This window comes from Ascidiella aspersa, chromosome 7 (assembly GCF_963924565.1).
Source record: "Ascidiella aspersa chromosome 7, kaAscAspe10.2, whole genome shotgun sequence".
Lineage (NCBI taxonomy): Eukaryota > Metazoa > Chordata > Ascidiacea > Phlebobranchia > Ascidiidae > Ascidiella > Ascidiella aspersa.
In genome coordinates, this window is record NC_139453.1 from 11381964 (window position 1) to 11409929 (window position 27966).

Genomic DNA, 27966 nt, shown 5'->3' on the forward strand with positions numbered 1-27966 from the left:
ACATGGATGGCGTCACAAAGTTAGACAACATTTTCAATTTAAAGGGGTTGGTGGCGCAATAGGCACATAACAGAGCATATTGCCCGAAATACCAGCATTTTCACGATTAATCAAAAAATGTCACCTTATAAAGTTTAACACGCCATAGCACGCATGGCGTTTCGGGTTAAATAGATTTTCTTAACCTAGACATATACGTATAGTACATTTTTTCTAAACTGCAAACGTGATATTTCCCAGTTGTTGCTTGCTGTCCCGCATGAATCTATAGTCGCGTTATTTTTTGCAACTTCCTTTGTCAAACAGCCACCGTCCTAGCGCTTTGATGATTTTCTTGTTGATTAAATTTGTTCTTACCAAACGGTAAATCTGAATACGATCCTTGCAATTTGGGTGAACGCCATTGGTTCATTACCTGACGGCATATAAATCTATTATAGGTCACGAACCCTTATATTGGCCTGGAGTTTAAAACGTGCACTTATAACGCAAAAATAATGCGCGAAGCGCAAATTGTATTTTTTCCTCCTTTCTTGTGAATCTAAAAAATACTATAACAAAAACCTTCTGACCAACCTTTTGTTTGGCGATGCTAGTCAACTGATATACTAGGTCTAGGATTAATACAGCCTTCGACTGAGACAAACATTTTTAAACTATTTTAGTGCTATGAAACGAAAGGCTGGCGTATCTTCACACGTAAAAAAACAAATAGCTTTGCGCATAAATTTGTAATAAATAACGGATTGCGGGCAACACTTTGTAAAGAATGAGTTGGGGTTATATGAAGTCTTAAGAATTTAAAGGCTTTCGATAACATTGACTAGAATAGACAGGAACTTTATTGAATATAACGTTTAAACCCACCATGAATGTAGGACATCATAGCGACTGTACACCTTACATAGAATAACACTTTAGCAATAATTTAAACATTTAGAAGCGCTTCTATCAGTTTCCATCGTTGTTTGTTGCTTTCGCAAATTGGCAAAACATTGAACCTGCATTAATCTTGGTTGGACACGAAAGATTTAAAAGAGTGATGTAAACGTGCAATGACAAACAACGTTTATCCAACAACAAAATGTACTTCTGGGTATCTAAATTTAAATTTCTTCGGGTTACAAGAATTTAAAAATAATCTTTGAAAGGCATAATGGTTATCCAGCAGAACACAATGGAGGTGAGATGTCATATTTTGATACAGTTTTCACCGGGTACAGTTTTTGCAGTTTTACATGTACGAAACGTATCTATGTTCAGTACAGCTGCAGGTTTAAGAAAGCTCGATATTTATTTTTTTTAAACGCATATTTTAGGCTTGGCAATAGCAGCTTTGTGTTTAAAACATATCACCTATTTTACTTATAGTATATTTGGCCACTCCCGAAACCCCGTTTATATCTCTGTGTACCGTACCACTGGGCTTGGCTTGGCGTATATAGCCTTTATACATGCTAAAGTTGTAGGAAGCGTCCCGAGCCTGAGCTCCGCTGATCCCCTAAGATTTTTGTAAAGGCTTTCACGCGTCATTGCCTTTTTACCTGCTAGGTGCGCGTCGAAATGCCTGTTATCGATGCCTGCCAACTTTTCCAGGCCGCAATTTTCGAGCTCCAACAAAGGGAAGGGACGAAAGCCTAATTGCAATCGGGGTCGTTCGGCCAGCGACCGAGGTCTATCATTTGTTGGATGAACATCTGCGTTTGAAAGGCTTAGAAAAGGGGCTGCGTGTCTCAATTGGATTTATGCTGATGCTGGAAAAGAGGACTTGTTGAATCTCTTCAGAAGAATCTGTGTTCGAAGTTTATACTAACAGTTGAGTAGCCAAAAATGGTGAAAAAGTTTCTTTTAGCGCAGACAGGCTATTCAGAGAGTTTTGAGTTCGAGGCTTAACAGTTTAATCTGCGTATAACAGCAATTTCGCATTTTATAAGTATTGGTCCGAATATGCTCGCAAAGGCAAGGAAGTGTGTAAGATCCTGTGTCAGACGTCTGCCAATTTTATGAAATATAGGAAGAAAAATCTGTCGGACGGCCCAGTTTAAATATCAGGACCAAGCAACAGTGGTTTCTGTTGGCTTATATGATTTAATCTATTCGTACAAGTGTTTAATACCTAAAAACTTTCGTTTCAGATGTAACGTGAACCAAACTTTCAGCAATAATAACTGTCTTTAACAAAAGCACCATGATCGCTTCTTCCTCAGTTCCTATGACGTCATCAGGAATTTTGTCGTCATACTCAGTTGGGGCCACGGTTAGTCCGGCCGGGTCCAGCCATTCGTCCCTGTCCCCGCCCCAACAGGACACCCCAAACGATCTTCACGTCTCTTCTGGAATCGTCCCCATTCACCATGCTAGTCACCTGCCTATGGACACCTCGCTTGATATAAGGGATGGCCAATCGCCAAAGCAAAAACTGAAGGTAATTAGGCTTACGTTGTGACTTTAATTGGTCTGCCTAAATGAACCGATTTTAAGTAAGGCCGGTAAATCGCCGTATTCTTACCTAACAACTGCACCCGCATAGACACATTTATAAAGTTGTAGTCCTTGGTCAATTGGATTCTTATACAGCTAATCTATAGATTAACGCACACACAAAACTAAAGACATGAGCCACTCCTGCTCGGTAGCTGTTTTGCCTTTTTAGATTTTTTAATATTTTTTGTGTCCTGCATACACCCGATTGGGCGGGATGTATACTTGCATGTTAAATATTTAATTTGTCTGCAAATAATTCGTCGTTACACAAACTTTGTACTTTTGTCACTCTCAAGGGCGACTCTTCGCACGGAGGACCCCAACACGCCTTCTCTCTGCCGGCCTACCCCAGCGGAATATCGCTTCAGCAATACAGCGACGACGCCATGCGGGAAGAACTGGTCAATGACGTCATCAGAAGTCAACAGCAGAACGCGGCGGCCATCCACAACCAGCAGCAACAACAACAACAACAACAACAACAAGTCTCCAGTCTTCCCCAGAACCTTTCCTACGAATACTTGCAAACGGTCACCACCATGGCCGGCTTCGAGCACCTCCCAAACGGTAGTCATAGTAACAGTGACGTCAGCGACTCGGAACGACGTCACGTTCTGTCGCAGCTGTCCGGCCTAAGCCCCGCCGAGGTGGGCAACTCGTTCATGACGGACGGCGGACAGTTACAGAGCATCAATCACGCCATGAACGGCGCGGTTCACATGAACGGACAGAGCATCATGCCGACTTCCGCCGTTTCCATGGTTCCGAGTGACGGAGTCCAACAAGCTTTCTACGTTCAGATGCAGAACGGGACTATACAGGTACAGCGAGTCGTGTAATATGCTCGTGCAGACTCGAGGGAAAGTTTGTTGAAAATAGGGCGTCACGGCCTCTTAGCTGCGTTATATTATGCCAAAAAGCCTCGAGATCTCCAAAGGATTATGTAAATTACCTTTTCACCTTCCGTGACATATCTCTATAGTTTTGAGGGGATTTTATGTGGACTGCATGACACAGACAAGTATATGCCATTATAGTCGCGTGTTTTTAACTTTGTCACTTCTTTACTTCGGCGCCACAAAAATGCAAACTGAAGTCAGCACACAAAAGTGTTTATTGCCTTATAGCTGGTATTATCCCATAGATTTTCCATTTTTATGCTTGTGATTATAACAAAATGTTTTAAAACCGTATGTGTTTCCCAAAATACCACCAGCCCCAAATTAAAAACAATTAGTGAAAGTAAACGTCAAACAAGCGTCAAAACAACCTACAATGCTCACCTAAATTTTAACGTTTTCTCAACCAAAACTAATTTGACTCTTTCACACAGGCTCTCCCCTTTCAAGCGGGTACGACTGCCACCAATGCTGCAATGGCAGCAGCTCAACTGGCGAACCTCGGACTGCCGCCCGTAAGTGATGAACACTTTTGTCTCGTTTTTCATAAATTTTGTTACCCAGCATTAGTAGCAGCAAGGTCAGTTCGAAGCGCCTAGTCAGAAATTTATTCGCACGTGGTGTTTTTACTGGTAATTGTTATGTTTTTTGACGGTAGCGGACGCAAAGTAAACCCCGAAAAACGAACTTTGAGTAAAAGCTTGTGGTACTACTGAGTATGTCAATTTTATTACATATGCACCCCGCAAAATTGAAAAAAAATACGAAAATAGTTTTGAAAAGTTTGTACAACTGAGCTCTTTCCCTTTGTAAAAAGAAAACAATTATACTTACATATATATATTCCTTGGGGAGGATACGACATGTAAAAGGACACAAACGCCTTAAAATGTTACTCCGTTAAATAATCACTATAGTTTCTACATTTATTGTAAATAGGAATTCTTTAAACCGTCCACGGGCACAATCATAGCACCAAACCCTTATAGTTTTTGTGCAATTGATTTGAACGAAAAAACCAATAAGCAATGCAACCGTACATTATCGGCACACATGCTTCAAACATCCTTCCTTCGCTTGCAGCAAGGCACCACGTTCCAATCGCTGAGCAACGACACCTTGCAAGTGACATCTGCCCTGAACCAAGTGACCGAAAACGGCGAGACTGGACAGCACCAAGAACACCATCAGCAGATGTCCGACCAAAAGAACAAGGATCTCCGCAGGGGAAGAGGTGCAGTCGTTCGTTCCAGTAAGTTTGCTTTAACGTTAATTTGCGATCGTGCTGTAGTTCGACTGTAAGTTCGCCTGCTGGAATACGAAACATTTGGATCAGCAGAATTGGTCCGAATCGAAAGCAGTGGATTGAGAGATTTTGCTGCTGTTTTAGCTATAACCACCGAGCCAGGCAAACTAAGTTTGAAATAGTATAGCGCGTCCATCGATGTCTGTCGATGATGTTTACCTGTTATCACGGTTGGAAAATTTGACAAACGCATAACTGAAAAGCTATTTGCAGTATTTAAGAAAAGCCAATTTCACAGTGATAATGCTATTTTAGTGACGTTTGAAATTTTCGGGAATATAGTAGCCTACAGTAGCTCGTAACCAATTTTGTCTGACGCTGTTTCGAAAACATAGAAAGCACATCAGAAATTGCTCTGTTTAAAAATCGTTTTGCCAGAAATAAAACGATTGATATCCGATAACAGCAGAAATTTGTATTTAAGTGCACCATAAACTAGCGAAAACTTTTCGTTCCCTAATATATACCCATATGAACTATTTTTTAGAATGTATAAAGAACATCTGAGATATACTGTAGTTGTAGAACGTAAACTCGACAGTGATTATCCGAGGTGTTAAACATGGGCCTAAATGTCGAGATCAAGAAAATAACGTATTGACGTACTTTTCTGAAGCCATGCTGCGTACCTCACTCTCTCACAGATTGGTGACCTGCTAATTTTTTTGCCTGAGAAGTTGAAATTTACGGCAAAGCGGCAAACAGTCGAGTAAAAATCGTGCGCCATATTGTCCAACTATATTTTCGACGGAAATCTTTCATTCTGTTGAAAAATGTTTTTGCAAACATTTACTTCGCTTCAACACTATAGGCCTACATGGATTCCAGTTTTGAGTTTATAGTAACACAACTTTTTATTTGAATTTGAGTGAGAAGTTATCAGACAGTTACGAAACGCACTATCTCAAACGAAACGCTTTACTCCCTTACTGTACAGTATATACACACTGTAAAAGAGCACAATCCCTCTCTTTCACCCCTAACCCAATGCTCGCTTGGTTCTGGCTCAATCGGTCGGGCATCGGACGCTTTCACACACAGTCAATGGTGAGAACGCTACACTGGCCGTCCGTATCGCGCCATTTATGCGCCACAATGGCCTATCGTTATGTCATAGAAGGCTGCCGGAGCGCATCACAAACCGCTCTCTCGGTGTCTTCTTCTTCCTTAGTGGGGAAACACCTTCCCACGTTGTAAGTCCGCTGTAGTGAAGAGTTTTGTTTACAGATTGCTCTATAGGCTGCTGCAGTGAAAATAGGTTTGTTGCATCGTTTTGTTACGGGGTTGACAGGAGGAAAAAAATGGAAAACAGTCTGTTAGGGATTAGTTCTACAACAAGGGCAAATTATTACCAAAATTTGTCAATTCCAAAATTCGACAAACTATTTTGATTTTGAAAATGGCATGGCGGTTAGGATTCTCAAATATTTGTAAAATGGCAACTATTTGTAAAGGCACAATTCTTAAAATAATCACTAACAAATTCAATAAAAAAATATTGTTTCAACTTTATCGCTGTAAAATCACTTAAAACCGTAAAATCCCTTGAAGAAGTTTTTTAAAGAGCTGGTTTGCAGTTGCCACAATATAAGAATGTGTTTCCTTTAAAATCAACCTCGAACTATAATAAAACTCGTGTTCAAGGCATATTTACACGACCGTACAGAAAAAAAAAAGTTTTGTCGAAAGCATTTTTAAAGGCTGGGAACTGTAAAGGGGGTTGCACAACAATATTTTTTCGAAGTCAGCGAAAATTCCAGAGAAAATAAACGCGTAGGCGTCCGTCGGGCCGACGTGAGACCCAGTAATCACCCCCCCCCCCCCATGTTCGGGTAAGAGGGGGGTAAGGGGGTCGGATTACCAGTCTCGCTCCGTCAACTTGCATCAACAAACCGCGAGGTCCCTTTTCCGCCTCGCTAACCCCGATAACGACTCCGCCGAAACCGAATCGGCGCCGGTGCTTGAAGGTAGAGTAGGAGAGGGGGGCATTCGGGGGGTTCGTTATGGGTGAAAATTTTCCGCCTCTGCCCCTTCGTGCGGCGAACCGAGAAACGTGACTAATAACTGCGGCGCCGCGTCAGGTTGTTTTTGGGTTCTTTCGCAACCGAAAATTCCGACGCCCGTCGTTTTTTTTATCTTGGATTTGGATTTTTGGTGGGTGGGGGATGTTGTTTTGCTCCGGCTTTGTAATTTTTTGCGATATTATTGTCGGTCGTTTGTCAAAATGCGGTCCGGATGAACTGACGTATTTGCGTGTTTTGTTTTGTGAAATGGTGTGGTTTAAGTTTGCCTATGATCTTGACAAACTCGGCCCTCTCATGCAGGCTTATATTCAATATTTGCCGTTAAAATGATATTTTGTTTCCTAGAGCATACGGACAGTGTTGATAAGCACCGAACAGAGCTTTTCAAATTAAGAAATTTTCAACACCTGGCTTTATTGCAAACATGAAAGTCTATAACGTATTTCATATATTTGAATAAGTACGCACATTGCTTTAAAAAGTCGCACCATGGCAAACCGTTTATTTAAAATAATATGAAATATAATATATTATAGCTTGATAATTAATGAATTCGTAAGCCAAAAAGGTCGAGCGGTAAACATAAAATTAACTAATGATGATACAAGTTCGTATCGAAATGTCCTAAACAAGATTATGTCCATCTACTCGATTGTTTTTTTGCCTTTGTATTTCATTATCAAGCTATAGAGATCCGAACATACTGTAGTGTAGCCAAATATGAAAGTGTTTGACAAATGTACGCACAAAGGGAAAAAACCAAAGCATATTGCTATCTGATAAAAATATGAAAAAAATGTGACAGAAAATGTTTCGGGAAGTTGGGTTTCTTTAAGGCGCTTTCTCCATGTAATTCCCGAGTTCGCTTCAAGTCGCCCTTTGGCGCATTTTGTAACTGCAGCTTGGGCCGCGAATGCAGCGGGCAAAACAAGAGAAAAACGAAGATCCCGCATTCCTGGCGCTGCACGCCGAACTTAATCTTACAAGAAAAAACACCGCTTCACCTGTCCTCACCCGCTCTCAGCCCCCACCAACCCCCCACCCAAGCTCCTCGAGCGAAGAGTTAGCGTGACAGGTTCGGTTCGCGCTTGGCTGCCCGTGCCGCGAGTCTGTACACAACAGAGGCTCGGATTACCGATCTCGGAGCAGGCAGTCGCTCGACTGACGAATATAGCGGCACCGGGACCTCTTTGGCCGCACGCACCGTCGCCCCCGGTGCAGTCGGAACGGACATCCCTGCCCGCCGAACAATGCAGACAATTGTGCTTTACACTTGGACGGCGTTTTCTTGCAGCCGATGATGCCGAGTGCCTTGTGCTTCCCTTTAACCTACTAATGAAGAGATCGTATCGTTCGGGGAATGCTGTGCACGGTCGTTTCCTGCTAATTGCTTTGGCAAGCGGAGATCCATATAGCTCATGGCTCATTAAGTGGGGTGACAGAGTGACCAGCCAAGTTTAGTTCGGTTCGTATAGCGTACATTATCTCGTTTTCAAGTAAACGAAACCATATTGGGAAGGTGAGATTCAATAACCGGTCGTGATGATAAAGAGGGCGAAAATTTTTCGAAGTTGACGACGGGGGCGGTAAGGGGCGATGAATGTTTTTGTTCCGTGTGAGCAAAGTTTTTCAGAAACCCTGGCTAAATTTTCGGGTAAATGTTGGTCGGCCGGTTTACTGTTTGGTGCTTCAAAGTCTTCAGACCACACACTCTATTTTCTTTGGTTCATCTGGTTCCTCTATTCAATAAAATAAAGTTTGATTTAAAAACAGCATTGCAAAACAACGTAAAAAGTACAACCTGTGATCAACGTCTATTAATCCCAAATCAGTTGCAGAGAATTTCAAAATAATTTCTATGAGGATTAAAATGTCGAAACAGGTCTTGAAAAAGGCAATAGAAGCGCCAGTATCCTCCTAAATATAGCCTCATCAACAATGCGTTAGTATTAAAAACAATATATTTTCTGTTTAGAAAAGGTCTGTGAATGGTTTTAAAACGCCCCATTGCACTGGAATACGCTACAAATGCCAACAAGCCTATTCCGCGCATTCCATCCTCTCAAAGTGACGTTTTGCCACTCTCAGTGCGGCCGTCACGATTCCGCGTCGCAAATGAGCCACGCAGGCAGCAAGCAAAACACCAAAAGTGTCGCAAAGGGGATTTCAAAAGTATAAAAATCCCATAAAAAATTAATCTGTAAAAAACGCGCGAAAATCAAAAAAATATCGAAAAATAAAATGCCAAAGACTAAAAGGTCGTACGCGACCTTTAGATCGACATCATCTTGTTTAAAACGTTTCGATAATAATTTGTAACATCTACAGTTAATGTAACTGAGAACTGAGAAGTGATTAAAGCATCACTTATAAACGGCGGGGTGCAATTCTTATCAGTAAGTTTCTATAGTTGGAGCATTATTTAGCACAGGGGTCGGCAACCTTTTTTGCACTGCGGACCGATTTAAAACTGAAATTTTATTGCTGACCGGCCTTAAAAAACAACAAATATTCAGTAAAGGAAATTTATTAGAACTTTTTTCAATGCGAACTTTAAGCTTGTTTTGCCGCAAAAAGATGCTCCCATCTAGGAATTATTGAACTTAATGAAACCCGCCGTTGGCATTAGACCCGCCAAGCAATTGAACCCAGCCCGCGGCTTAAATAAAACTTTTGGCATTTACGTTTTATCTTAAATTACACTTGTACCATGAAATTTCACTTGTGTAGCCTACCATTATTACCTATTCCTACACCAGCTTGTTAAAATAAATATATATAAAGCATTCTTTTAAAGTCCCAGTTTGTATTATATATAATAATGTATTTCAGATCCCCATTTGCTATAATGTATTTTCAGAACCCCTTACCATTCGGACCCTTCATGACACTTTCAAAAGTTACTTAATACAAAAACTTTCATACGTACATGCCAGATTGGCTTTTTGCAATAAAAATATATAATTTTTTGGATTTTGCGAACGTGCCATGTAACTTATATGGTCACAGCACACTAATTGTTTTGATCCTTAACGAGAACTTGGTACTAATTGCGATTTTTTATCATATCGATCAACCGTGATGTAGCCTATATTTAAACAAAAGTTAATGTGTTTGGAATATAAATCCAAAATTGATTGTTTTGGACGTTTTTAGGTTTATTCGTACAGTTAAATCAAAAAAAAACATTTTTTGATCAAACAAAATGTTATTTTGACAACCCTGCTACGGACCGGCAACAAACATCTCGCGGACCGGCAGTTGCCGACCACTGATTTAGCACATCAAACGCCTTAATCAAGATTATGTCGATCTACTTGACCTTTTTGGCATTGCAATACATTTTTAAACTACATTACAGATCCGTGCGTATAGTGTACCCAAATATCGAAAAAGTTAGTGAAATATTGTTTAGAGTGATTGCTTATTCATCTTCAGTGGCTCCAATCTAAAATACGAGACCCAGATGCTCGCGATCGCGCGAGACCAAATATATTGCTCGACTGGCGCCGTCGAAAAACAACGTTGCTGCTGCCCAGGGCCACGATAAACCTCAGCGAGCGAGTCGGCCAAGCACCGCACGCTTTCGCACGGTCTTCTGTTTTCACCCACACGCACTCGATGACGTCAACGCATACCCCCGACCACTCACCCATGGCGGGTCGCGCGGTTTCCTGACGCTCACCCCTCCCCACCCCGTCTCGCATCCCTGATCGACCCCGGCCGACTGCGACCCCCCGAAGGACCCTTAGGGTCAGGTCCGTACCCGCTTTCGGTGAACCGAAAAAGTAAATTATATCGTACCACCGAAGCACACCGACGGTTTTCTTGGAAATACTAAACATACTTTTTAATCCCCCAACAAGCAATGGAAAGGAGATTACAGAAAAAGCTAAACTTCAACAGAGGATAGAGTAATATTTTTCTGTGTGGCAGTTGAACGCCAACGTTTCTGCTTTCGTAATATGTCGAAATCGCTCGTTCTCCAAAACACAAAGACAAGCATGTTGTTTACTCGGGACCGTGTTGTCATAGATAAATATATGTTTCGCTGTCTTGCTCAGTAATTTGCCAATATTTGGATATCAATAATTTTCCCTATCATTACACTAAGAAGTCATTTTTAGTGGGTGGAGGACTATATTAAGTTTACAGTCCTGTCTGCTTTGTAATTATTTTAACTAAAAGTGTCAAAATCACTAAATTTATCATTCATTTGTTTACTATTTTCATATCGCGCAAACTCTATTTTTATATCGCGCAAAATTTTTAGTTTTTATATTGATGAAATTACGGAAATAACATACGGGGAACAAATTATAATAGGCAAATTATGTAGCATCAAACGACCATATACTTTGGTGTTTCGGTTTTTTGTCTCTTTTTAAACTGGAATGTCGCTCCGATGTACGTTTAGGGACGCATATTTGATTTTTGCGTAGAGACGCAATTTTCTTGTGAAAGCGCGAATTGCGACACACGTACGCTGCCAGGTGGTAACAAATAATTTTGACTAAGAATAAATTTAATTTCAAACCAGACAAGGTCATTAGATGCGTGTTTTAAATGACATCCCGCTTTCAAAGCTGTTTTTACTAAGGGGTGCTAATGTGAAAATGCGTACACCTTATTACTACCTATTTAAATATCGCCAAAACAAGAAGGGTGTGATTGTTTGTTCTCACCCAATTTCGCAATGTTCTGGCATTTTTCCATATCTGTCTATCTGTTTTCCGTGTAATAGGTTCTTAAAAAATTTAGGAAGGTGAAAAACTTGCTACAGCCTCTGGTATCTTATTTTATTACTTTTGATATTTTTAAAATATAAAGACTTTTAAACGATTAAAGAAGAGTCCTAAATGATAGATTTCGGGACGTTTTGCAGAAATTAAATGACTATTCAATAGAAAGAGAGTGGCACAAATAATAGATAAAAGATTCAAACTTTTATTTTGCAAACATACTTTTATTAGCAAACGTTTCAGCAAGTGCTTTTGCTAATAAAAGTATAAATATTTTATCTATTATTTGGGCCACTCTCTTTCTATTGAAGATTATGAACAGGTCCGTGTTTAGTGTTCTTAAATGACTAAATTAAAAAAATGAAACTTGCTAGAAGCACAGTGCGTTGAATCTATCTTTTAAGCTAGTTAAATAGAATACCCGAGTTATGATCTTTAGATCGTATGATCAATCAAATAACGATTTTTTTTAATAATATTTCTTTCGGAAGAAGCGATTCACATAAGCATTATAATAACCCATTCGTCGCCATAATCTACGTAAAAACGTATCATTTTAATTTTTAGATATTATATGCTTCACATCGTTTCGTTATTCCTCTTTGCTTTTTTGTATTATTACTCTTGAACAACGAGAATCAAATGTTGCACCTATATCAAGAAGGGGCAGGTTGGGCTATAGAGGCCAGTCTGCTTAACTTTTTGAATTGGCGAGTTTTCAGGAGATTTTGTGGTGCCAATTTATACCTACATCTCTAGCGCTGTTAGCGACAAAATATTTTATTTTCTTAACCACTTGCGGCGCTACGAATTCGTACATCTGTTTTTCCAGTTGTATATATATTATGTAATCAATTGGTGTCGCACGAGAAACAAAATGTTCAAACCTACAGTGGGCTCATTGATATCATTATTAGAAGTCCTAAATGTGGTCGGTTCTAAAAATAATGTGTTATAATAATTAAATGATGTTTTGTTCTTTCGTTGTTGACTGTTTACGCTTAATGCTCGTTACGCGATATACTTGTGCTTTTGTATAGACAAGCGAGTTTGGCTGTAATGTCTGTGCCCCAACAGGTTCCCAAGATATCAATTGCTTTCCCCAGAGGTTAACTTTTTATTAAGCAAGACTGTAATTGTAACCTAGCATTTCGCTTGCTTTTTAAAGGATAAAAATTCTTTAATGTATGTAAAATCTCTAGTAAGTTTGATTTTGATTCACTTGACACTAACTTTCGTTTGAATTACTTGTAAAATTTTGGCATGGTTTTTTTAGTACATGTTAAATGTTCTGCCAAAGTGCGTTAATCTTATTTTGCGCAGACCAACAAATATTTGGGTATAAAACTTATTAGCAAAAAAATTCTAACAACAGATTGTTGCGGACAATGGGTTTGGATAATTACAACAATTTAATTAAGATAAAATCAATCGTGTAATTTTGTTTAGAATAAATTTATTAAAGTTTAGAACTAGTAATTAATATTTTCTGTAATTACGATAAAGTAAAATGTGAGTTGTTTTAACACCTGGTATCCAGTAGAATTTGCTCGTTGTCAATAAAACTTGAATTCAACGAAACCTCCAAGTTCGAAACAAAACAATCGTGTGAAAACATCCGATTAGGGATAAATTTTGAGCAAATTTTCACTCATGCTATTAGAACGAAAAGGCACAGTTTAACATTAAGTACACTGAAATAAACGAGGTGCCTGCACTCCTAGTTTGTTTATAGGGATACGCAATCGCTTTAAACCCACTGTAAATATATTTTTTTAGCTGTCCGCAGAATCGGTCAACGCAAAGCCCGTGTTTCACGAATGCTCGCATTGTATCCTGCTACTTGTAGAAATGCGTTTGGGCCACAGCCGGATTTGGCTTGGCGAAAGAGTAATACAGACAGATACTGAACAATAAACCAGTCAGAGAAAGCATAAAAGCAACGCGAGATGAACGACGGCGACGATCTAAAACCGCCACCAGCCAAGGCAGTCCTTCTATTCATTCAAGCGAGCAGGCGCTTGTCATGCCCTGCCGGCGCTCGATGTGAAAAACATTTTAAATTGGAGCCCATGGGTCTTTTATTTATCCAGTCGCCCGTGCGCTGGCTTTCAGAGCTCGCCGCGTGCGCAGAGAGGCGTGCTCTTTTATTTGTGTCTCTGCGCCTCGCGCCTTTTCTTTTTTACGCCTGAGCGCTTTCCGGGTATGGTCGTTGGTTGCGTCGTCGCGCTCTTTTGATTTGCCCGCTCCGCTGCCTCGCGCCGTGTGTGTGTGCGTCGGTAGGCTCCCCCGCTTTCGGCACAACCACGCCAGTCTCTTGCCCGCGCACTGCGAATCGCGCGCCGCTCCAGCGCTTAGAAATGGCGCATTCCGCTTCATCGAGCAACGGCCGTGTCAAGTGGAACGAAGCGGTGAACGGTGTTGCCCGGGATAATAGAATGCGCCGATTTGGTCCGCACTTTTCGCCAAAGCGGTAGTAATGTTATTTTGTGACACCAAGGTTGTAAGTTTGCTGGTTTTTATCGATAAATTGTCGAAACATCGAGTCGTAAGCTGAAATATTTGAAAATAGCCACAGTCAGCCTCTCTATTCGTTTGATAAAGGTATTTAGTTGCGAGAAACTCAAAGTTTAATTATTATCAACACTTAAACAATCTCATTTTTTGCTTATGTTAAGTATTAGAGAACATACTAAAGGATATCTAATTCAGCAGTTTCGATTTTCAGCAAATCAAACAAAGGCCCATAAGGCAAGCGAGAATTGGCGCGGTAGTCTCGACGCAGCCAGCGCACTGCTAGCAGGGTGTGTGACTTGCTCAAATAGAAAACGTGTTCTATGTCTTCGGCCATTCTGTGTTAGCTATATCGGTCTAGTTATGTGTATTTTAGACGTTGTACAAGTCTTAAATGCATTACCTGCATGTTCAGGCGTGTTTATGGCACGAAGATAGCTTCTTTTCCGCTTCAATGGCCATTTTCGATCGCGCATGAATGCCGTTCTGCCTGATTTCGGTTGACTGCACCGTAATCGCCCAAGCAGATTGTAACGCTTTATTGCACGCGGTGCGCCAAAGTTTGGTAATTTGACAGAATTGCAATCAATATCGCCTAAATTAAAAATATCACAATAGTTTGTAATTTATTTTGTTTCCAAAAGTTTATAACCTGTCTACGGGAATAACGCATCCATTTAAATTCACCAGCAGGCTTCCGCCTAGTTTAACATACGTCGGTCCAGTGTAGCTCCATATTAACTGCTTAGTTGACAACGCAAATATATACTGGACCAGTGCTTTACATCTTTCATTGGTTGTGTCCCCGTTATTTGTGCTGTTAACACTTCCTGTCTCCCCTTGCTCACGAATTGGAAAATTGCTAACAGAGTCACTTCACTTGGTTGGTATTGCTTGTTAAGTATATTTAAGTAGACATGATAACTTAACCTCATGATTTGAACCGCAAGGATAACGCTGAGTATAGTAGAATGGCCAAAGTAGGATCGAATTTAGACTACCAGCGAGTGTTCAGTTGTGTTTTGGTCACACATCAGTGACATACAGTTATGTGAATTATAATAGGATATGCAGTTGGGTAGCATTACCGAATATTACTTCACTTGCTTCACGCACATTCAAATAAGTACAATGAGTTAAAACCACCAGAATAAATGTTTGTACTAGCTACATTGTCCAAATAACAACTCTATGATTGTTAGAAGTCTTATCGATTCAGCTATAACAAATCTATCCTTTGTTCACAAAACCCCACATTTAAGCGTGTAGCAGCTTCTATTAAAAATAGAATACACAAATGGTAATAAAATTGAGTATTACTCACCATCACCTAAAATGTAACAATAACAGTATTTGGTCTGTGATGAACTAACCATAACAAGATAGTCCATTATCAGGCTTTTACCTATGACAAACTTAAACCCAAGTGATACAGGCTTTACAAGAAAGTAGTCTTATAAGTGACTAAAAAAAGCTGAACAGATCATTATGTGGGCATTGGATCTTTTATTGAATATCTTATTTATAGTTTAGTTATCTTATAAAAGAAGTAAAAATTGTAACACAAATTACTTATAATTGCGGTACAGGTTTCAAGACAAAATTTTTCGAGTGTGTTAGGAAATAAACAGATCACAATGTCTGCATTGCGTAATGTTTAATTGCACACCTAGTGTATGGTATGCTAATCTGTTAAACCAACTACATCTGTCGCGATTGCAATATTCCTCTCCATTTTCGTTTGGCAATTACCGCTCCCCATTTTTTCCGGGGCCATTACAGCAGCAACAGTTCAATCCACTAAGAGAAACTGTTGAGCCTTGCGTTCCAAGAGAAGTTATTGAAGCCATTGTAAACATTTCAAAAAAGCATAACTGTTATTTCGGAAATTGGAATTTATCTGAAAATGAGAGTGGGGTTAGTATGGTATTAAAGTGGAGGAAGACTGACACAAATAACAACGATATCACTCCAGCTATTGTAGAAACTGAAGACAATTGTTTTACGGTTTCATTAAAAGAAACAATGTCGGGTGCAGACACTGCTACTGTCGACAACAGTTCTGCTGATAGTAAACAACAAAATGTTGTTATAAACAGTGTTGAAAATGCCCCTCAAGATGCAAGCTCTTTAAAAAGACCCCTGAATGAAGGAGAGGGAGAACCACCAGCCAAGACACTCAAAGAAGGTTCTGCTGATTCGAAAGAGGAGTACATTGTTTGTGTGGAAGAAAATCAGTTGGATGGAGTCCAGCAAGAGGAACGGGAGATGCTCGAACTGGCAGATGCAGCTGCAACGTCAAATAATTTCACTGAGGAAGTTGTTATTCAGACAGACCAAGACACTTCCTCATTCCAGGCAGTGACCACCAACACAATCTTGGAAAATCTGTCCAACCTTCGTGCTTCAAATTCCAACGAGCAGGTTCAGATCGTTGTGGAGCAAGATCCTACCAGTGACATGAACATCAAACACGAAGTACCTGAGCAAAACCAGATCCAGGATGAGGCGGAAGAAATGCAACAGACAAGCACAGCAACTGTGGCTGCTCCGTTAGGCGTAAATCCTTCCATGATGAGTAATCTTCTGCACACAGCGGCTGCCGTTGCTGCATCTCAAAATGCCGCCGCTGCCACTGTACAAGTTGTGCCTGGTCAGACTGCCGGTACGATCCAGCTTGTACAAGAACAAGATGTCCAGAAAACCCAGGCCATGATGGCAGCTGGACTTGCCCCTCAAAATGTTAACCAGTCAGAAGAGGAAGCAGGAAAGCCTCCACAGACCACTTTCACATATTTGGTGACAAGCCAGGGCACATTGATAGCAGCACACTCCAGTGACGGGACAGAGCTTATTTCCAATTCGAATTCTGCTGGAAAACCAAAAAGGGGTGGCGGAAGAAGAAGGCAGAGCAAAGGCTCAAAGTCTTCCATTAAGGAAGAGCTGAATGAAAATGGTGATGATGGTAAGTGGCAACTGACAATATCAGTGCTCAACATTCAGATGATTTCAGTGCAGAGCATAAAACTAGCAAATCCAAGTATCTTCATTTCTGCTCTATCACTAACAGGGGTTTATCTTATGGTTATTTACTAGCAGGCGTTGATCTTATTGGTTTTTTGAAAGCACTAAACAACATGCAATTTTTTTTTTAAACTATTACAACTTATGTATTAAAATTATTTTTGCTCAGGTCACGGAAGTGGTGTAAACCAGCTTGGAGGCATGTACGTAAATGGACGTCCACTGCCAGAACCAATCCGCCAAAGAATTGTCAACCTGTCGCATCAAGGAGTTCGTCCATGCGACATTTCAAGGCAGCTGAGAGTGTCCCACGGCTGTGTGAGCAAAATATTAGCAAGGTATGTTTACACAAATTAAATTAGCTTTTCATTGTTTGTATCTGATGTGATAATCATTAGCTAAATCGTCATGAATTTTGTTGTTCGGATTTTTATTTGTCTGTATAGTTGGACTGCCCTGTAAAATTTGGCTAACAATCGCCTTTTTATTGAATAGATATTATGAGACGGGCAGCATACGTCCCGGTGTGATCGGAGGTAGCAAGCCGAAAGTGGCCACTCAAGATGTGGTGGTCAAGATCACAGAATACAAGCGTGACAACCCCACAATGTTTGCATGGGAAATTCGTGATCGCTTGCTTGCCGATGGAATCTGCTCCAATGAAACTGTGCCCAGCGTATCTTCAATTAACCGGTAAGATGTTAAGAATATTTCGGCTTTCATGTTTTTTTGTTGGTATAATTAAACAAAGATGAAAACCCTGATATTCTATGTCAGTACTTCGTAAAAGACTCCTGCTGATACACTTCAAATTTTGATTTAAAATTTGAATTTTCCCTACCCCTAACCTGAGTGTTATTTCTGAACAAAATATTTAAGATTAAAAAATCTTTAATGTAGTACTTAAATACTTGGTTTTTAAGGGTTTTATAAATATAAACAAAACTGTGATGTTGTTACCTTAATTTTCGATCTTTTTTATTAGCATTGTTCGAAGTAAAACTTCAGAATTCATGAAAGACAATCAGCGACTTTCTGAACAAGCAAGTCTACCTTCACCTCTCCTACAACAAGTAAAAGGTACTTATTGTCTTACCCTAAAACTCAATATTTATTAGGGATGTCCAATAATTTCGGAGCTGATACCTCATGGCTCATACTAACTTGTTGTACCATTATCTGTCTGATACTAATGAGGTATCAGTGCCTCCAATACCAAAATTATTACACATATATAAGCCACAATTTGCAATCCAACACAGTGATTCCACCTTTAAAGTTCTATTTTTCAAAAATAGTATGGTAACAACTAGCGGCAACTGAACTTAATGCCAAAGCAAATTTTGGGCCTTTCAATAACCTTAAAAAAATTCCTTTTTTAATTTCATCTATTTTGTTTCCTTGGGCATAGTAATGACGTAATAATTTTTATCAGCTAGGTGTTTTTAACTTTATAATTTCCGGTTTGTGTTTTGAAATAATTTCCGGTTTGTGTTTTGATGTTAGGCGATAGAAAGCGATCCCTGACAGCCCCTTTAACATTGTCTGGTCAGCATCAAGGCAATTTGGGTGTTCAGAGCGTCGACCTTGCAACAATGCAAATCATATCAAGCAGCTCTGACAACCAAGCCACACAATACGTTACAGTGGATGGAAAAAGTAAAGCTTTATAAATTGCACTAGTGTACAGTCTACTATTGTGTTTGTCCCTATAGACCTGTGCTTGAGTTACATGCCGACAAAGTGTTGCTTTGCTGATTTTTTTATTAGGATTGTGTGCAATAGAAAATGCTGCACAATTTTTCATGATAATATGCAGTTTAAACTTTCGGTTAAATGTGTTTGCCTAAAAATCTCTGTCTAAGAAAGATACAAAAGTTACTAATTGTAAACCCCATGTATATTTTTAAGTTAAAGCTAAACTTAAGGTTTTGTTTGAAGCCAAATTATTTTTTTTAAGATGCTCAAGTTTTAAAGTCAGAGAAAAGTGTGGGTGACATGTCCAATTCGGAGCAGAATCGAATCTACAGCCTTAGTAACCTCCTGGGCATCACACCCAGTCAAGCAGCTATTCTAGCAAGCAATCCAGCAGGTGTTTTACAGCACTAAACTTTAGCAATAAATATACCATTTAAAACCATATATATGTTTTAAACATCAGGTTGTTAATAAATTATAAGAAATCGCTACAAGGCTTTTAACAGACTTCGCTTTCAGCTTTCACACAAGCAGCTGCAGTAGTCGGTGGCACGATGGCAACGACACCCACTAGCGCAGTTGAAACCCCAAAAAGCCACACCAACAGTGGCGGTTCCATTGCCTCTCTGCCTGCAGTGCTAGCCAGCCTGCCACTTGATCAGCAGTACGAGCTACTGAAGACTGTCGGAGGAGATTTTGTGACAGTCCAGAGCGACAATAAATCACAAGATGTTAGTGACAATGCTTAACTGTTGCCATATATTACCTTGTAATTTTGATCTACTATCTAAATATGTTACATTGTAATTCGGTGCTATATTTTCTATGATAAAATGCGGGTGTAACTTTTTAGATCTGTGTATACATTTTGTATTTGTTTTACAACATTTATGCACAAATGTAGTGTTTCTTTTACAGCTATCCCTATTGCATATTGGTTTAAAATAAAAACAGGCCAATAAAACACATTTTCCACTTTACAGGCCAATAAAGTTTGAAAGTATTTTAAAGACAACTAACATAAATATAGAGTTATTTGAAATGTCCAAAATGTTAACTACTTCTATATGGGCTTTGATGTTCCTCCTCAAAAGTAGTTTTATGGTTTGTTACCAACTTGCATAAAACCATGATGAAAATATTTTAAATCAAATCTGAAAATCTGCTTCAGGTGTCAAGGACACAGACAACTGTTGCCACAACCAACAAGGTGACCCCAAGCTCCGAGCACCTCATCATCAACCCGCAAGGACAGATCGTCACCCAACCTGGGATTGTCATGGCAACCAGTCATGTAAGTTGTGGAGAGGAATGATATGATGTTTTGTCAAGGTATATTTAACTACACATCTTAGCAAACCTTTCACTTTACCGAAGAGACCGCTTTTCATCATACAATTCAATATAATCAAAATAGTTACCACTTCAGTAGAACTCTGGCCAACAATGCAATGACTTTTCTCAAAATAGTATAGCTAGTGCTTAAACTCAGTTCAAACAAAAAATATAATTTAAAGACAACCTGTAACTTGCAATGAGCTTTCTAATACCCAGACTAGTTTTAAACATGGGTTTTTCCAGCCTAACTGTTCACTATGTAGAATCATTTTCATTTTAATATATCTCATTATATTTTTGTGGTATTGATAAAATAATTATTAAGTGATCATAGTGTTCCACATTGTGTTTTTTATTGCAGGGACAGATACTTCCCCAATCCGTACAACAGTCCGGCTTGCTTATGACCTCCAGTGCCCAGGTAATGCCTTTTTCATGTATGCTACTTTCTTCGCACAATAGAATACATAGCAGGTGCAGTTATAAAGAGTATTTCTGATGTCCATAAACTTTTTTTATGGTTTCATATTACTAGCCGTCACTGGTAATTATACAAATGCCCTTTTCTTGGTTAAGTTACCCACAGATCCACATTGCCATTTCGTATAATGAGATCTTAATGTGGTTTTGTTAAGCACACTTGGTGCATTCTTTTGTTTTGATGAATTAAACTCCCAAGGTTTTAAAAAGCTTAACTCTATCTTTGTTTAAAATGTAGAGATTGTTTCCAACGCGTTTAAACTGGTTGTTTTTATTAGCACTATTCAATCTTCAAACAAAAGCCCATTTTGATTTTATTGATTTATGTACTTTATGATATTTGTAACAGACCTTGGCATACAAATATAATAATATTTTTTTCTGAATTTTTTTTCAGTCTTTGAATGTTGAATCATCATCAGTGACTTCAACTCTCACAGTTCAAAGTACTGGAAATAAAGTGAACAAGCCAGAACCAATAACCGCTGGAATGAGTGGGTTTAATTATACATTGTTGTTATAGCATCATAAATATTGTTAAAAGACATTAGTAAAACTATGTTAATGTTCACTCACTGACAAGATTCTGTAAATGAGCAATGTTGCATTTAATATTTGCCACCAATTGTTTAAAGGTTTCAGAATCCACATGGATAGATGTAACATGGTGTTTTTAATCCTTATTACTGTTTTATTTTTTCAGATCAGCAAGGCCTAGTTACCTTGACCCAGCAGCAGATCCAGCAACTTGCTGCACAAGGAATAATCATTCAAACCGCCCCCACTCCATACCAATCAACCTTCACACCCGATCCCGTTCCCGAGGTAAACACTTGCACGAGCATGAAAGGGCTGTGGCATGTCGGCCAGTAGGTTTTAGTCAAAAACGGCAAATTCTCTAGAAATTTTAAACTGGTTTGCCTTAAATGGAATTAATATCCACCTGCATGTTAGATACATGATTTTCTCGAGCACAAGATTATGGCAGATTAAAACAAGCATACTAACCTTAGAAATTGTTTTAAAATTTATCACATTTATATAAATATTTCAGGCACTCAAAAGTTTTGGCGATTAAACATGCATTTTTTACATAAAGCTGGCTACCCTGTTTTTAAGAAAAGTAGTACTTTAAATCCAAACTGTTTTCGGTAATTTTTTACACCTGCGCATGTGCACTTTTTGCGACTAACCAAAACAACTACAAAAAAGCCCAAAACTAATCGCAGAAGTCGGACGAGGTGACTCTGACTGACGTGGCAGATGAAACTAACACTACTGAGCTGAAAAGTGACGAAAAACAGAGCGAAAGCAAAGATGAGGAGGTACAATGGATGTGTTAAATCGAATTGTTGCCATCAATGCGTTACAATAGGTCTAACCCAGTGGTTCTCAACCCGGGTGCTGAGGCGCCCTGGTGTGCCATTTCTAATGCTCAAGGGTGCCGAAAGGTTTTTACTAATGTGATTTTTTGCTCCAAGTTGCTAAGCTTCTTGATACAACTGTTTGTGTTCGATTAGAGACCATTATATCAAATGACATTACATGTTTTAAGTTGATTGTGTTGTTTAAGTTCCATTTATAGTGACACTTCAGTAAAATATTCAACGAAAATTCCAGTCGGTCGCCGAATCTATATATTGTTTTTGAGGGTGCCGTAAGCCATGAAAGCTTGAGAATCACTGGTCTAACCCATTTAGTAAAACAATAGTTTTCTGTAGGCTGTTTTATAGCGCACAATTTAACTTGTTTTCCTGTGTTCTAAAAATTGGTACTGCCAATAGGTTTGGGATACGTTTACGACACATTTATTAATTTTAATTAAATCTCACAGCATTGTGGTTCATTTTATAAGTTGTTCGAAAAAAAATATTTTAATTTAGCAAACTATTTTCGTCGTTCTATCCTTTCATATTTCCAAAATAAATATAATATATTATAAAATTCAGTTTGCATGCAATAAGGAATTCTCATGCCTGGTAGTACCTTTTGCCTGTGAATTGTTTATTACAAACTAGCTGGTTTTCTATTGGCATGTCTTTAACTGAACTAACATTTCACATACAATATGTTTAATATAATAAGGATAGTTACATTGCTTGGCCATTTAAGTCTTGGATCCAAACTTCCGAATTCTTGCTAATTTAAAATAATTTTTGTTATTGCTTTAAGCATTTCAGCATAAAAACTTGACTAAGCCAAACCTTTTGTAAAAAATCAAAAATGCATATTTCCTTTGTTTATGTTTTTATCAAATCAAAAGTAAAAATTTAAATGGCCTTGAGCCTGTGCTTCGGTGTGTGCAAACAATTTTGTTTTCTTAGCCAAAGCATGCATCCACCGAGCAGCAAATAACTGACAGCAATCTACAAGACCAGCAGCAGCTTCTCAAAATGATACAGAATGGTAAAGATTCTGAATAGAATCATTTTATAAATATTGGCCCGAGCTTAGTTATTTAAAGGCAAAATAGAAACAGCTTTGAAAATTTTCATAAAGAGTGATTTCCATTTAAATATTTTTTAAAGAGTGATTTTTTGACCCAAAGTTCAGGAAAAGCAATTCTGTGAATGTTTCTACTTGTAGTGCTCATAATCCAAAATATTAAAGCCTACTATGTTGATAGCAACCCAACAACAACAGCAACAACAACAACAGCAGCAACAACAACAAGCAGGTACAGCACAGCTTCTATCTGCAGCTGCTGCGCTAAGTGCAGTTCCAACAACTGTTCAAGGTAATGCATTACATGGTTGGGGCAATATTGTCAATCCTTTTTTTGCTGTTAGACTAGCGCTGAGCAACCTGGGAGTTGGCGCAACAGTAAAAATTATTGCAAAACACAATTATTATCTGTCTTGCACATTGCTACAAGGAAAGTTAAAGATATTAGTTAAAAGTTAAAAGGAAGAATGAAAATTAATGTAATAAATTAAAGTTTTTTTATAAATGAATTCAAACAATTTTTTTTTCATCATTGAATCGAACAATTCTGAAAACGTTAGTTTTTTTTTTTTAATATCAAAAATTTTCACTGTTCGTGCAATGGCACCATTTTAAACAATGTAAAGAAACATATTGCATGTTACACAAAGCTATATAGGCTTGACAATACGTTTCAACCGTGTGGTTCAGTTTTTAGAAAAAAAATTTGAAAAAATTGGAATCCAACTAGGATAACCTATATTTTGCAAAAACAGTATAACTTTCATATATCTGCCAAGCCAAATATCTGATTTGTCTTGTGTCAATGCTTTAGATTCACAAACAGTTCTTTCTTTTAAATTCAAATCTACTTTCCAGAAACCAACTTAAACACAAACAACAGCAGCAACCAGCAACAACAGCAGCAGCAAATTTTTCTTCCCAGCCATTCACAGGTTTTCACTGCGGCACAACTTCAACAGCTGACCAGCAATTTGCAGCAGCAGCAGCAACAACAACAACAGCAACATAATCAGCAACCAGGCATTGTACAGGTAGGCGGTTTAAAACCAATTGAAAATTATTTTTTGTTCAATTTATTTCAAGTACACAGCTCATGTCTTTTTTTACATCAAATAATATGAAACCAATGTTTCCAAACTTGGAAGTTATTTAATTTATATTTAATGATGAACTTTTTATCAAAGGAAAAATTTATGGATATATGTAAATAAATATATAATAGAAAAAAAGCAAATATTGTTACCTTCCTTTATTCAGTTTTTCTATTTATTAGGTTTTGTGCTCAATTTTATCACAAACACCCTAAAACTTTTTTTGTAGACCTCACTTTGGGAATCAATATATTTAACCGTTTCTACCTTCATTTTGTTAACAAATAAAATTGTATATGAATTAACGTTTCACCTTTGTCATAAAATAATTTGTTGTCTTGAATTAAACTTTTGTCTCTTGTATCGGAAAATTTATTTTAAAGGAAACTACTCTCACCAAATTTTGTTCCTTATTGAAAGTTTAACTGTCAACCTTTCAGATTTTGTCTGCCGCTGCGCAGCTGCAAAACCAACAGAACTCCAACAGCAACAATAGTAACAACAATAACAATAACAACACCAACAATCAGCTTCAACAACAACTTGCAGTTGCACAAATGCTATCTGCTGCCAACACAAATAATGTCACAAGGTGATTTGTTTTGCTCATTTGTATAGGTAAATACGCCAGCCTACAAAACAATTATATAAACGGTTTAAAAAAATAATATTGGCTTTTAGTAGAGCAGGGGTTCTCAACCAGTGGGCCTATATAACATTTGAGGTGGGCCACAGACCAATTCAAAAAAGCTAGATTTAGTTTCATTTGTGTCATTAATTTTGCAGGAATAATGGCTTGGGGAGCAATTAAAAAGGAATGTAAATTTATTGATCAGCCCCAAGTATCTCACTAATGCACGGTTGAATAAATAATCTGCTTTGAAACATATTCTGCTGTGTTTTGTTCTAAATCTATTTTACATTTTTTTTCTTACATAAAACTATTGGGCCACAGAATTTTTTTGCAACGTAAATAGGCCACGAAAAAAAAGGTTGAGAACCACTGTAGTAGAGCATACTTGGGCAAAAAAGCCACGCCTTCCGGATAAAAATTTAATCTGTCCCGCGGCTAAGTTTTCTGGCATGTTTCACTCATTTTTGGCACCTTAATGGACAAAGGGCGCCATCTGCACTTGGCCCTCTTTCAAACGAAAGTTTTCAAACCTAATATTTGTAAATGCATTGTTTTCGCTTCGAGCGAACTTTAGACGTGTTTTCTGCGCGGTCTTGCAGCTATTGGGTTAATGGCCCCCACAACTTGATAATCCCAATATATCGAGCAATGTACGTATGTTTTTTCTGCTTTCAAGTTGGACATTTGCTGCGCACTTCCAACATAACAACAGGTCTCAAACTTACCCGTTTTATGGTTTCACACAGTATGAAGTCTTTTTGTGTGTATTTGAGACCCATTTTCTTACCTGGCACGCCATGAAATTATATGTTACTCATGTGGCCCGCGAGAAACAAGTTATTGCCCACCCTGGTTTTGAGGGATTTGTTTTTTCCGTTTTAAATAAAATTATTTTATTTGATCATTAAATGGTTTCCAGTTGAGCGTTACACTTATTCTTAGGGTAGTTGATACGATCTTAGAGCTAATCTGAGTACTGGATTTAATAACCTGGTAAAAATAATGTACAATGGTTCGGACATTGGTGTATCACACCTTGGCAATTTTCGGGGCACTTGCGACTTATTTCTTTCAGACCTGCCACACAGCTTCAACTGAACGCTGGAACGCTGACCGAACTTCAGCCAGTCAGCTCTTTACTGAGCCAGCTCAGGCCTCAAGCAACAGGTAATTAAATAATAAGTTTTTTTTTAGTTGTATCTTTTTTTGTTACGATTGTACCACCAGGAGACGGCAGATGTGTCTTAACGAAAAATATATTTAAAAAATCAAATAAAGATAACAGATCTAAAAGAGGTGCACAAGAATAAATGTTAAGACTTATTATTATGGGAAAAATACTTCCCGGTGAGTAACTCGGTGTTTTTTTATCAGTTGGCATTGTAGACTACTTGTATTGCGTGCAAAAGCTCGTCCAATATAAAATACAAATTTTGTGCAGTGCCACTTGTTTTCCAATAAGGCCATGCCGGTTAATAACTAAAATACCTATACTTCAAACTTCAGGTGCTGCAAACATAGTGGCCAGTCAGCAAATCGCAGCCACAAGCCTTCCATCCCTAGTGTTGCCACCCTCGGCAGCTTCCACCACAGCTCAGGGCATCGCAGTTGAAGCTTCTGGCTCGATTCAGCCGTTCACGTCGATCTACAATGAGGCTTGGAAGCTTGCAACCAATGGACAATCAACAAGGGGTGGGTTTTAAAGCCGAAAGATTTGATAACGTCTCACCAGATATGTGTAGTTTTGACATTGACCCTTCTGCACTGTTTTGCCTGATTTTGTTCTATGTGGCAGTGCGTATTTTTACAGCTGTGCGTTAATGTAGTTAACCATTGAGTGTCGAGTTAAAGTAATTGTCCAACGTGTTTTTTAAAAAAAATTTTGTTTGCTGTACTACCTACACTTTTTGCCTAATATACACAGTACACACAGCTGAAACCTTTTTCTATCCTATGAAAGCATTTTTTAACCTTTGTTTAACAATCTATTTCCAGGTGTACCTGCCGTCACTCAGTCGTCTGGTGACTTATCGAGCACTGCCAGTGGGGAAAATGCGGGAAAAAAAAACTGAACGCCGGAATTACTCAGCGGTCAAAGATATCCCATGCTGCCTTTCAGCAATGTATATAATTTAGTTACTGGATGAAGAAACAAACCTTCACGCAAACCAGCCCAAAACTGCTTTTTGAAAATTATTTTCAAATTTGGTTGAAGTATGAATCCTACAAAGAAACAGTTCCATGCTCAATGTTCATCACTTCAATTTTCTCACTGCTACTTTTGCTAGCGACGAGTTGTAACATTTTACTGTCTCTTGTTGTGAGAAGAGTAGGTTTTGAGTCAATCAAGCAAAGTATATACTGCCAATTATGTTGCTGTTATCCTTATTTGTGTACAGATGACAAATTACTTTTCTTTTTCCAATGAAACAAATGGCGGGCTTTTATATTGGAAAGTTAAAGTTATTTGAACCATGAAAGCTTAAATTCTGCTTGTACAATCATACACAGTTTTTATTGATGCACGGTTTTCCTAACCAGGCAACTTTGCGCTGTCTGTTGTGTTGTGCAGCTCTTGCTTTCTCTAGCTGTTTTCGTTATTGTGTTTTTTCGTTTTTCAACAGTGGCTTTTTCTTCGAGAACATTTTATTCAAAGAAAGTCCTGGCGCTCACAAATTTAAAACATACAAGAATTGAATGATAGCAAACCCGGATACTGTCACAAATTAGCTCATTAAAAACTAGATTTTAAACTAGAAAATCAACATACAAGTTTGTTGGTACTTCCATCCCTAAGTAACCGCACTAAAACTAAAATGACTATCTATCTAAATGACCTGTATTATTTTAGTATATTTGTGCAAACGTGTGCATTACTCACATAGAGGTGTCTGCAATTCTTCAGCAACCCCACAAGCATTGGCATCATGTGTTGCCTGGTACTGGTTGTACAATGTACAGATTGCTCGCGTCTGCCATTTTTAATGCATTGCTGTTTTCTTTGTTACATTTGGACTTTATTTTGTATCTTAAAAGAATGTCAAATAAACTCGTTAACGATACAGAAGTGATATTGTTTGTCAACATACAGTAAAAGTACATGATAAAATTACAACTGGGATAAATAAATGTCATAGGTGCACATTGATAATAATATTATGGTATATAAAGGGATTTTTATATGGCATCTCAAATTAAGTACGACATTCTTTTGTAAAGCAAGAATGGCCACACCAGCTTAATTAGTGATTAATATCGTTTGATCAATGTTATCATACCCAAGG

General features: G+C 38.4%; 1 protein-coding gene across 3 annotated transcripts; it reads left to right on the plus strand.

Moving 5' to 3' along the window:
* The first annotated feature begins 2147 nt into the window (after positions 1 to 2147).
* LOC146137781 (uncharacterized) lies at positions 2148 to 27738 on the plus strand. Of its 3 annotated transcripts, XM_083393175.1 has the most exons (22): positions 2148 to 2425; positions 2781 to 3305; positions 3818 to 3898; positions 4467 to 4635; positions 17163 to 17331; positions 17489 to 17686; positions 17979 to 18073; positions 18500 to 18652; positions 18954 to 19085; positions 19211 to 19422; positions 19863 to 19985; positions 20391 to 20450; positions 20907 to 21003; positions 21213 to 21334; positions 21739 to 21834; positions 22834 to 22915; positions 23136 to 23246; positions 23813 to 23988; positions 24489 to 24640; positions 25758 to 25849; positions 26189 to 26374; positions 26678 to 27738. In XM_083393175.1, exons 1-22 carry the CDS (start codon positions 2189 to 2191, stop codon positions 26752 to 26754), a joined length of 3345 nt encoding a protein of 1114 aa, XP_083249301.1. In that variant the 5' UTR covers positions 2148 to 2188; the 3' UTR covers positions 26755 to 27738. The 3 variants fall into 3 exon arrangements, with proteins under 3 accessions (XP_083249301.1, XP_083249299.1, XP_083249300.1); XM_083393173.1 differs by lacking the exons at positions 2148 to 2425; positions 2781 to 3305; positions 3818 to 3898; positions 4467 to 4635 and adding an exon at positions 15565 to 16934; XM_083393174.1 differs by lacking the exons at positions 2148 to 2425; positions 2781 to 3305; positions 3818 to 3898; positions 4467 to 4635; positions 21739 to 21834 and adding an exon at positions 15565 to 16934.
* The last annotated feature ends 228 nt before the right edge of the window (positions 27739 to 27966 follow it).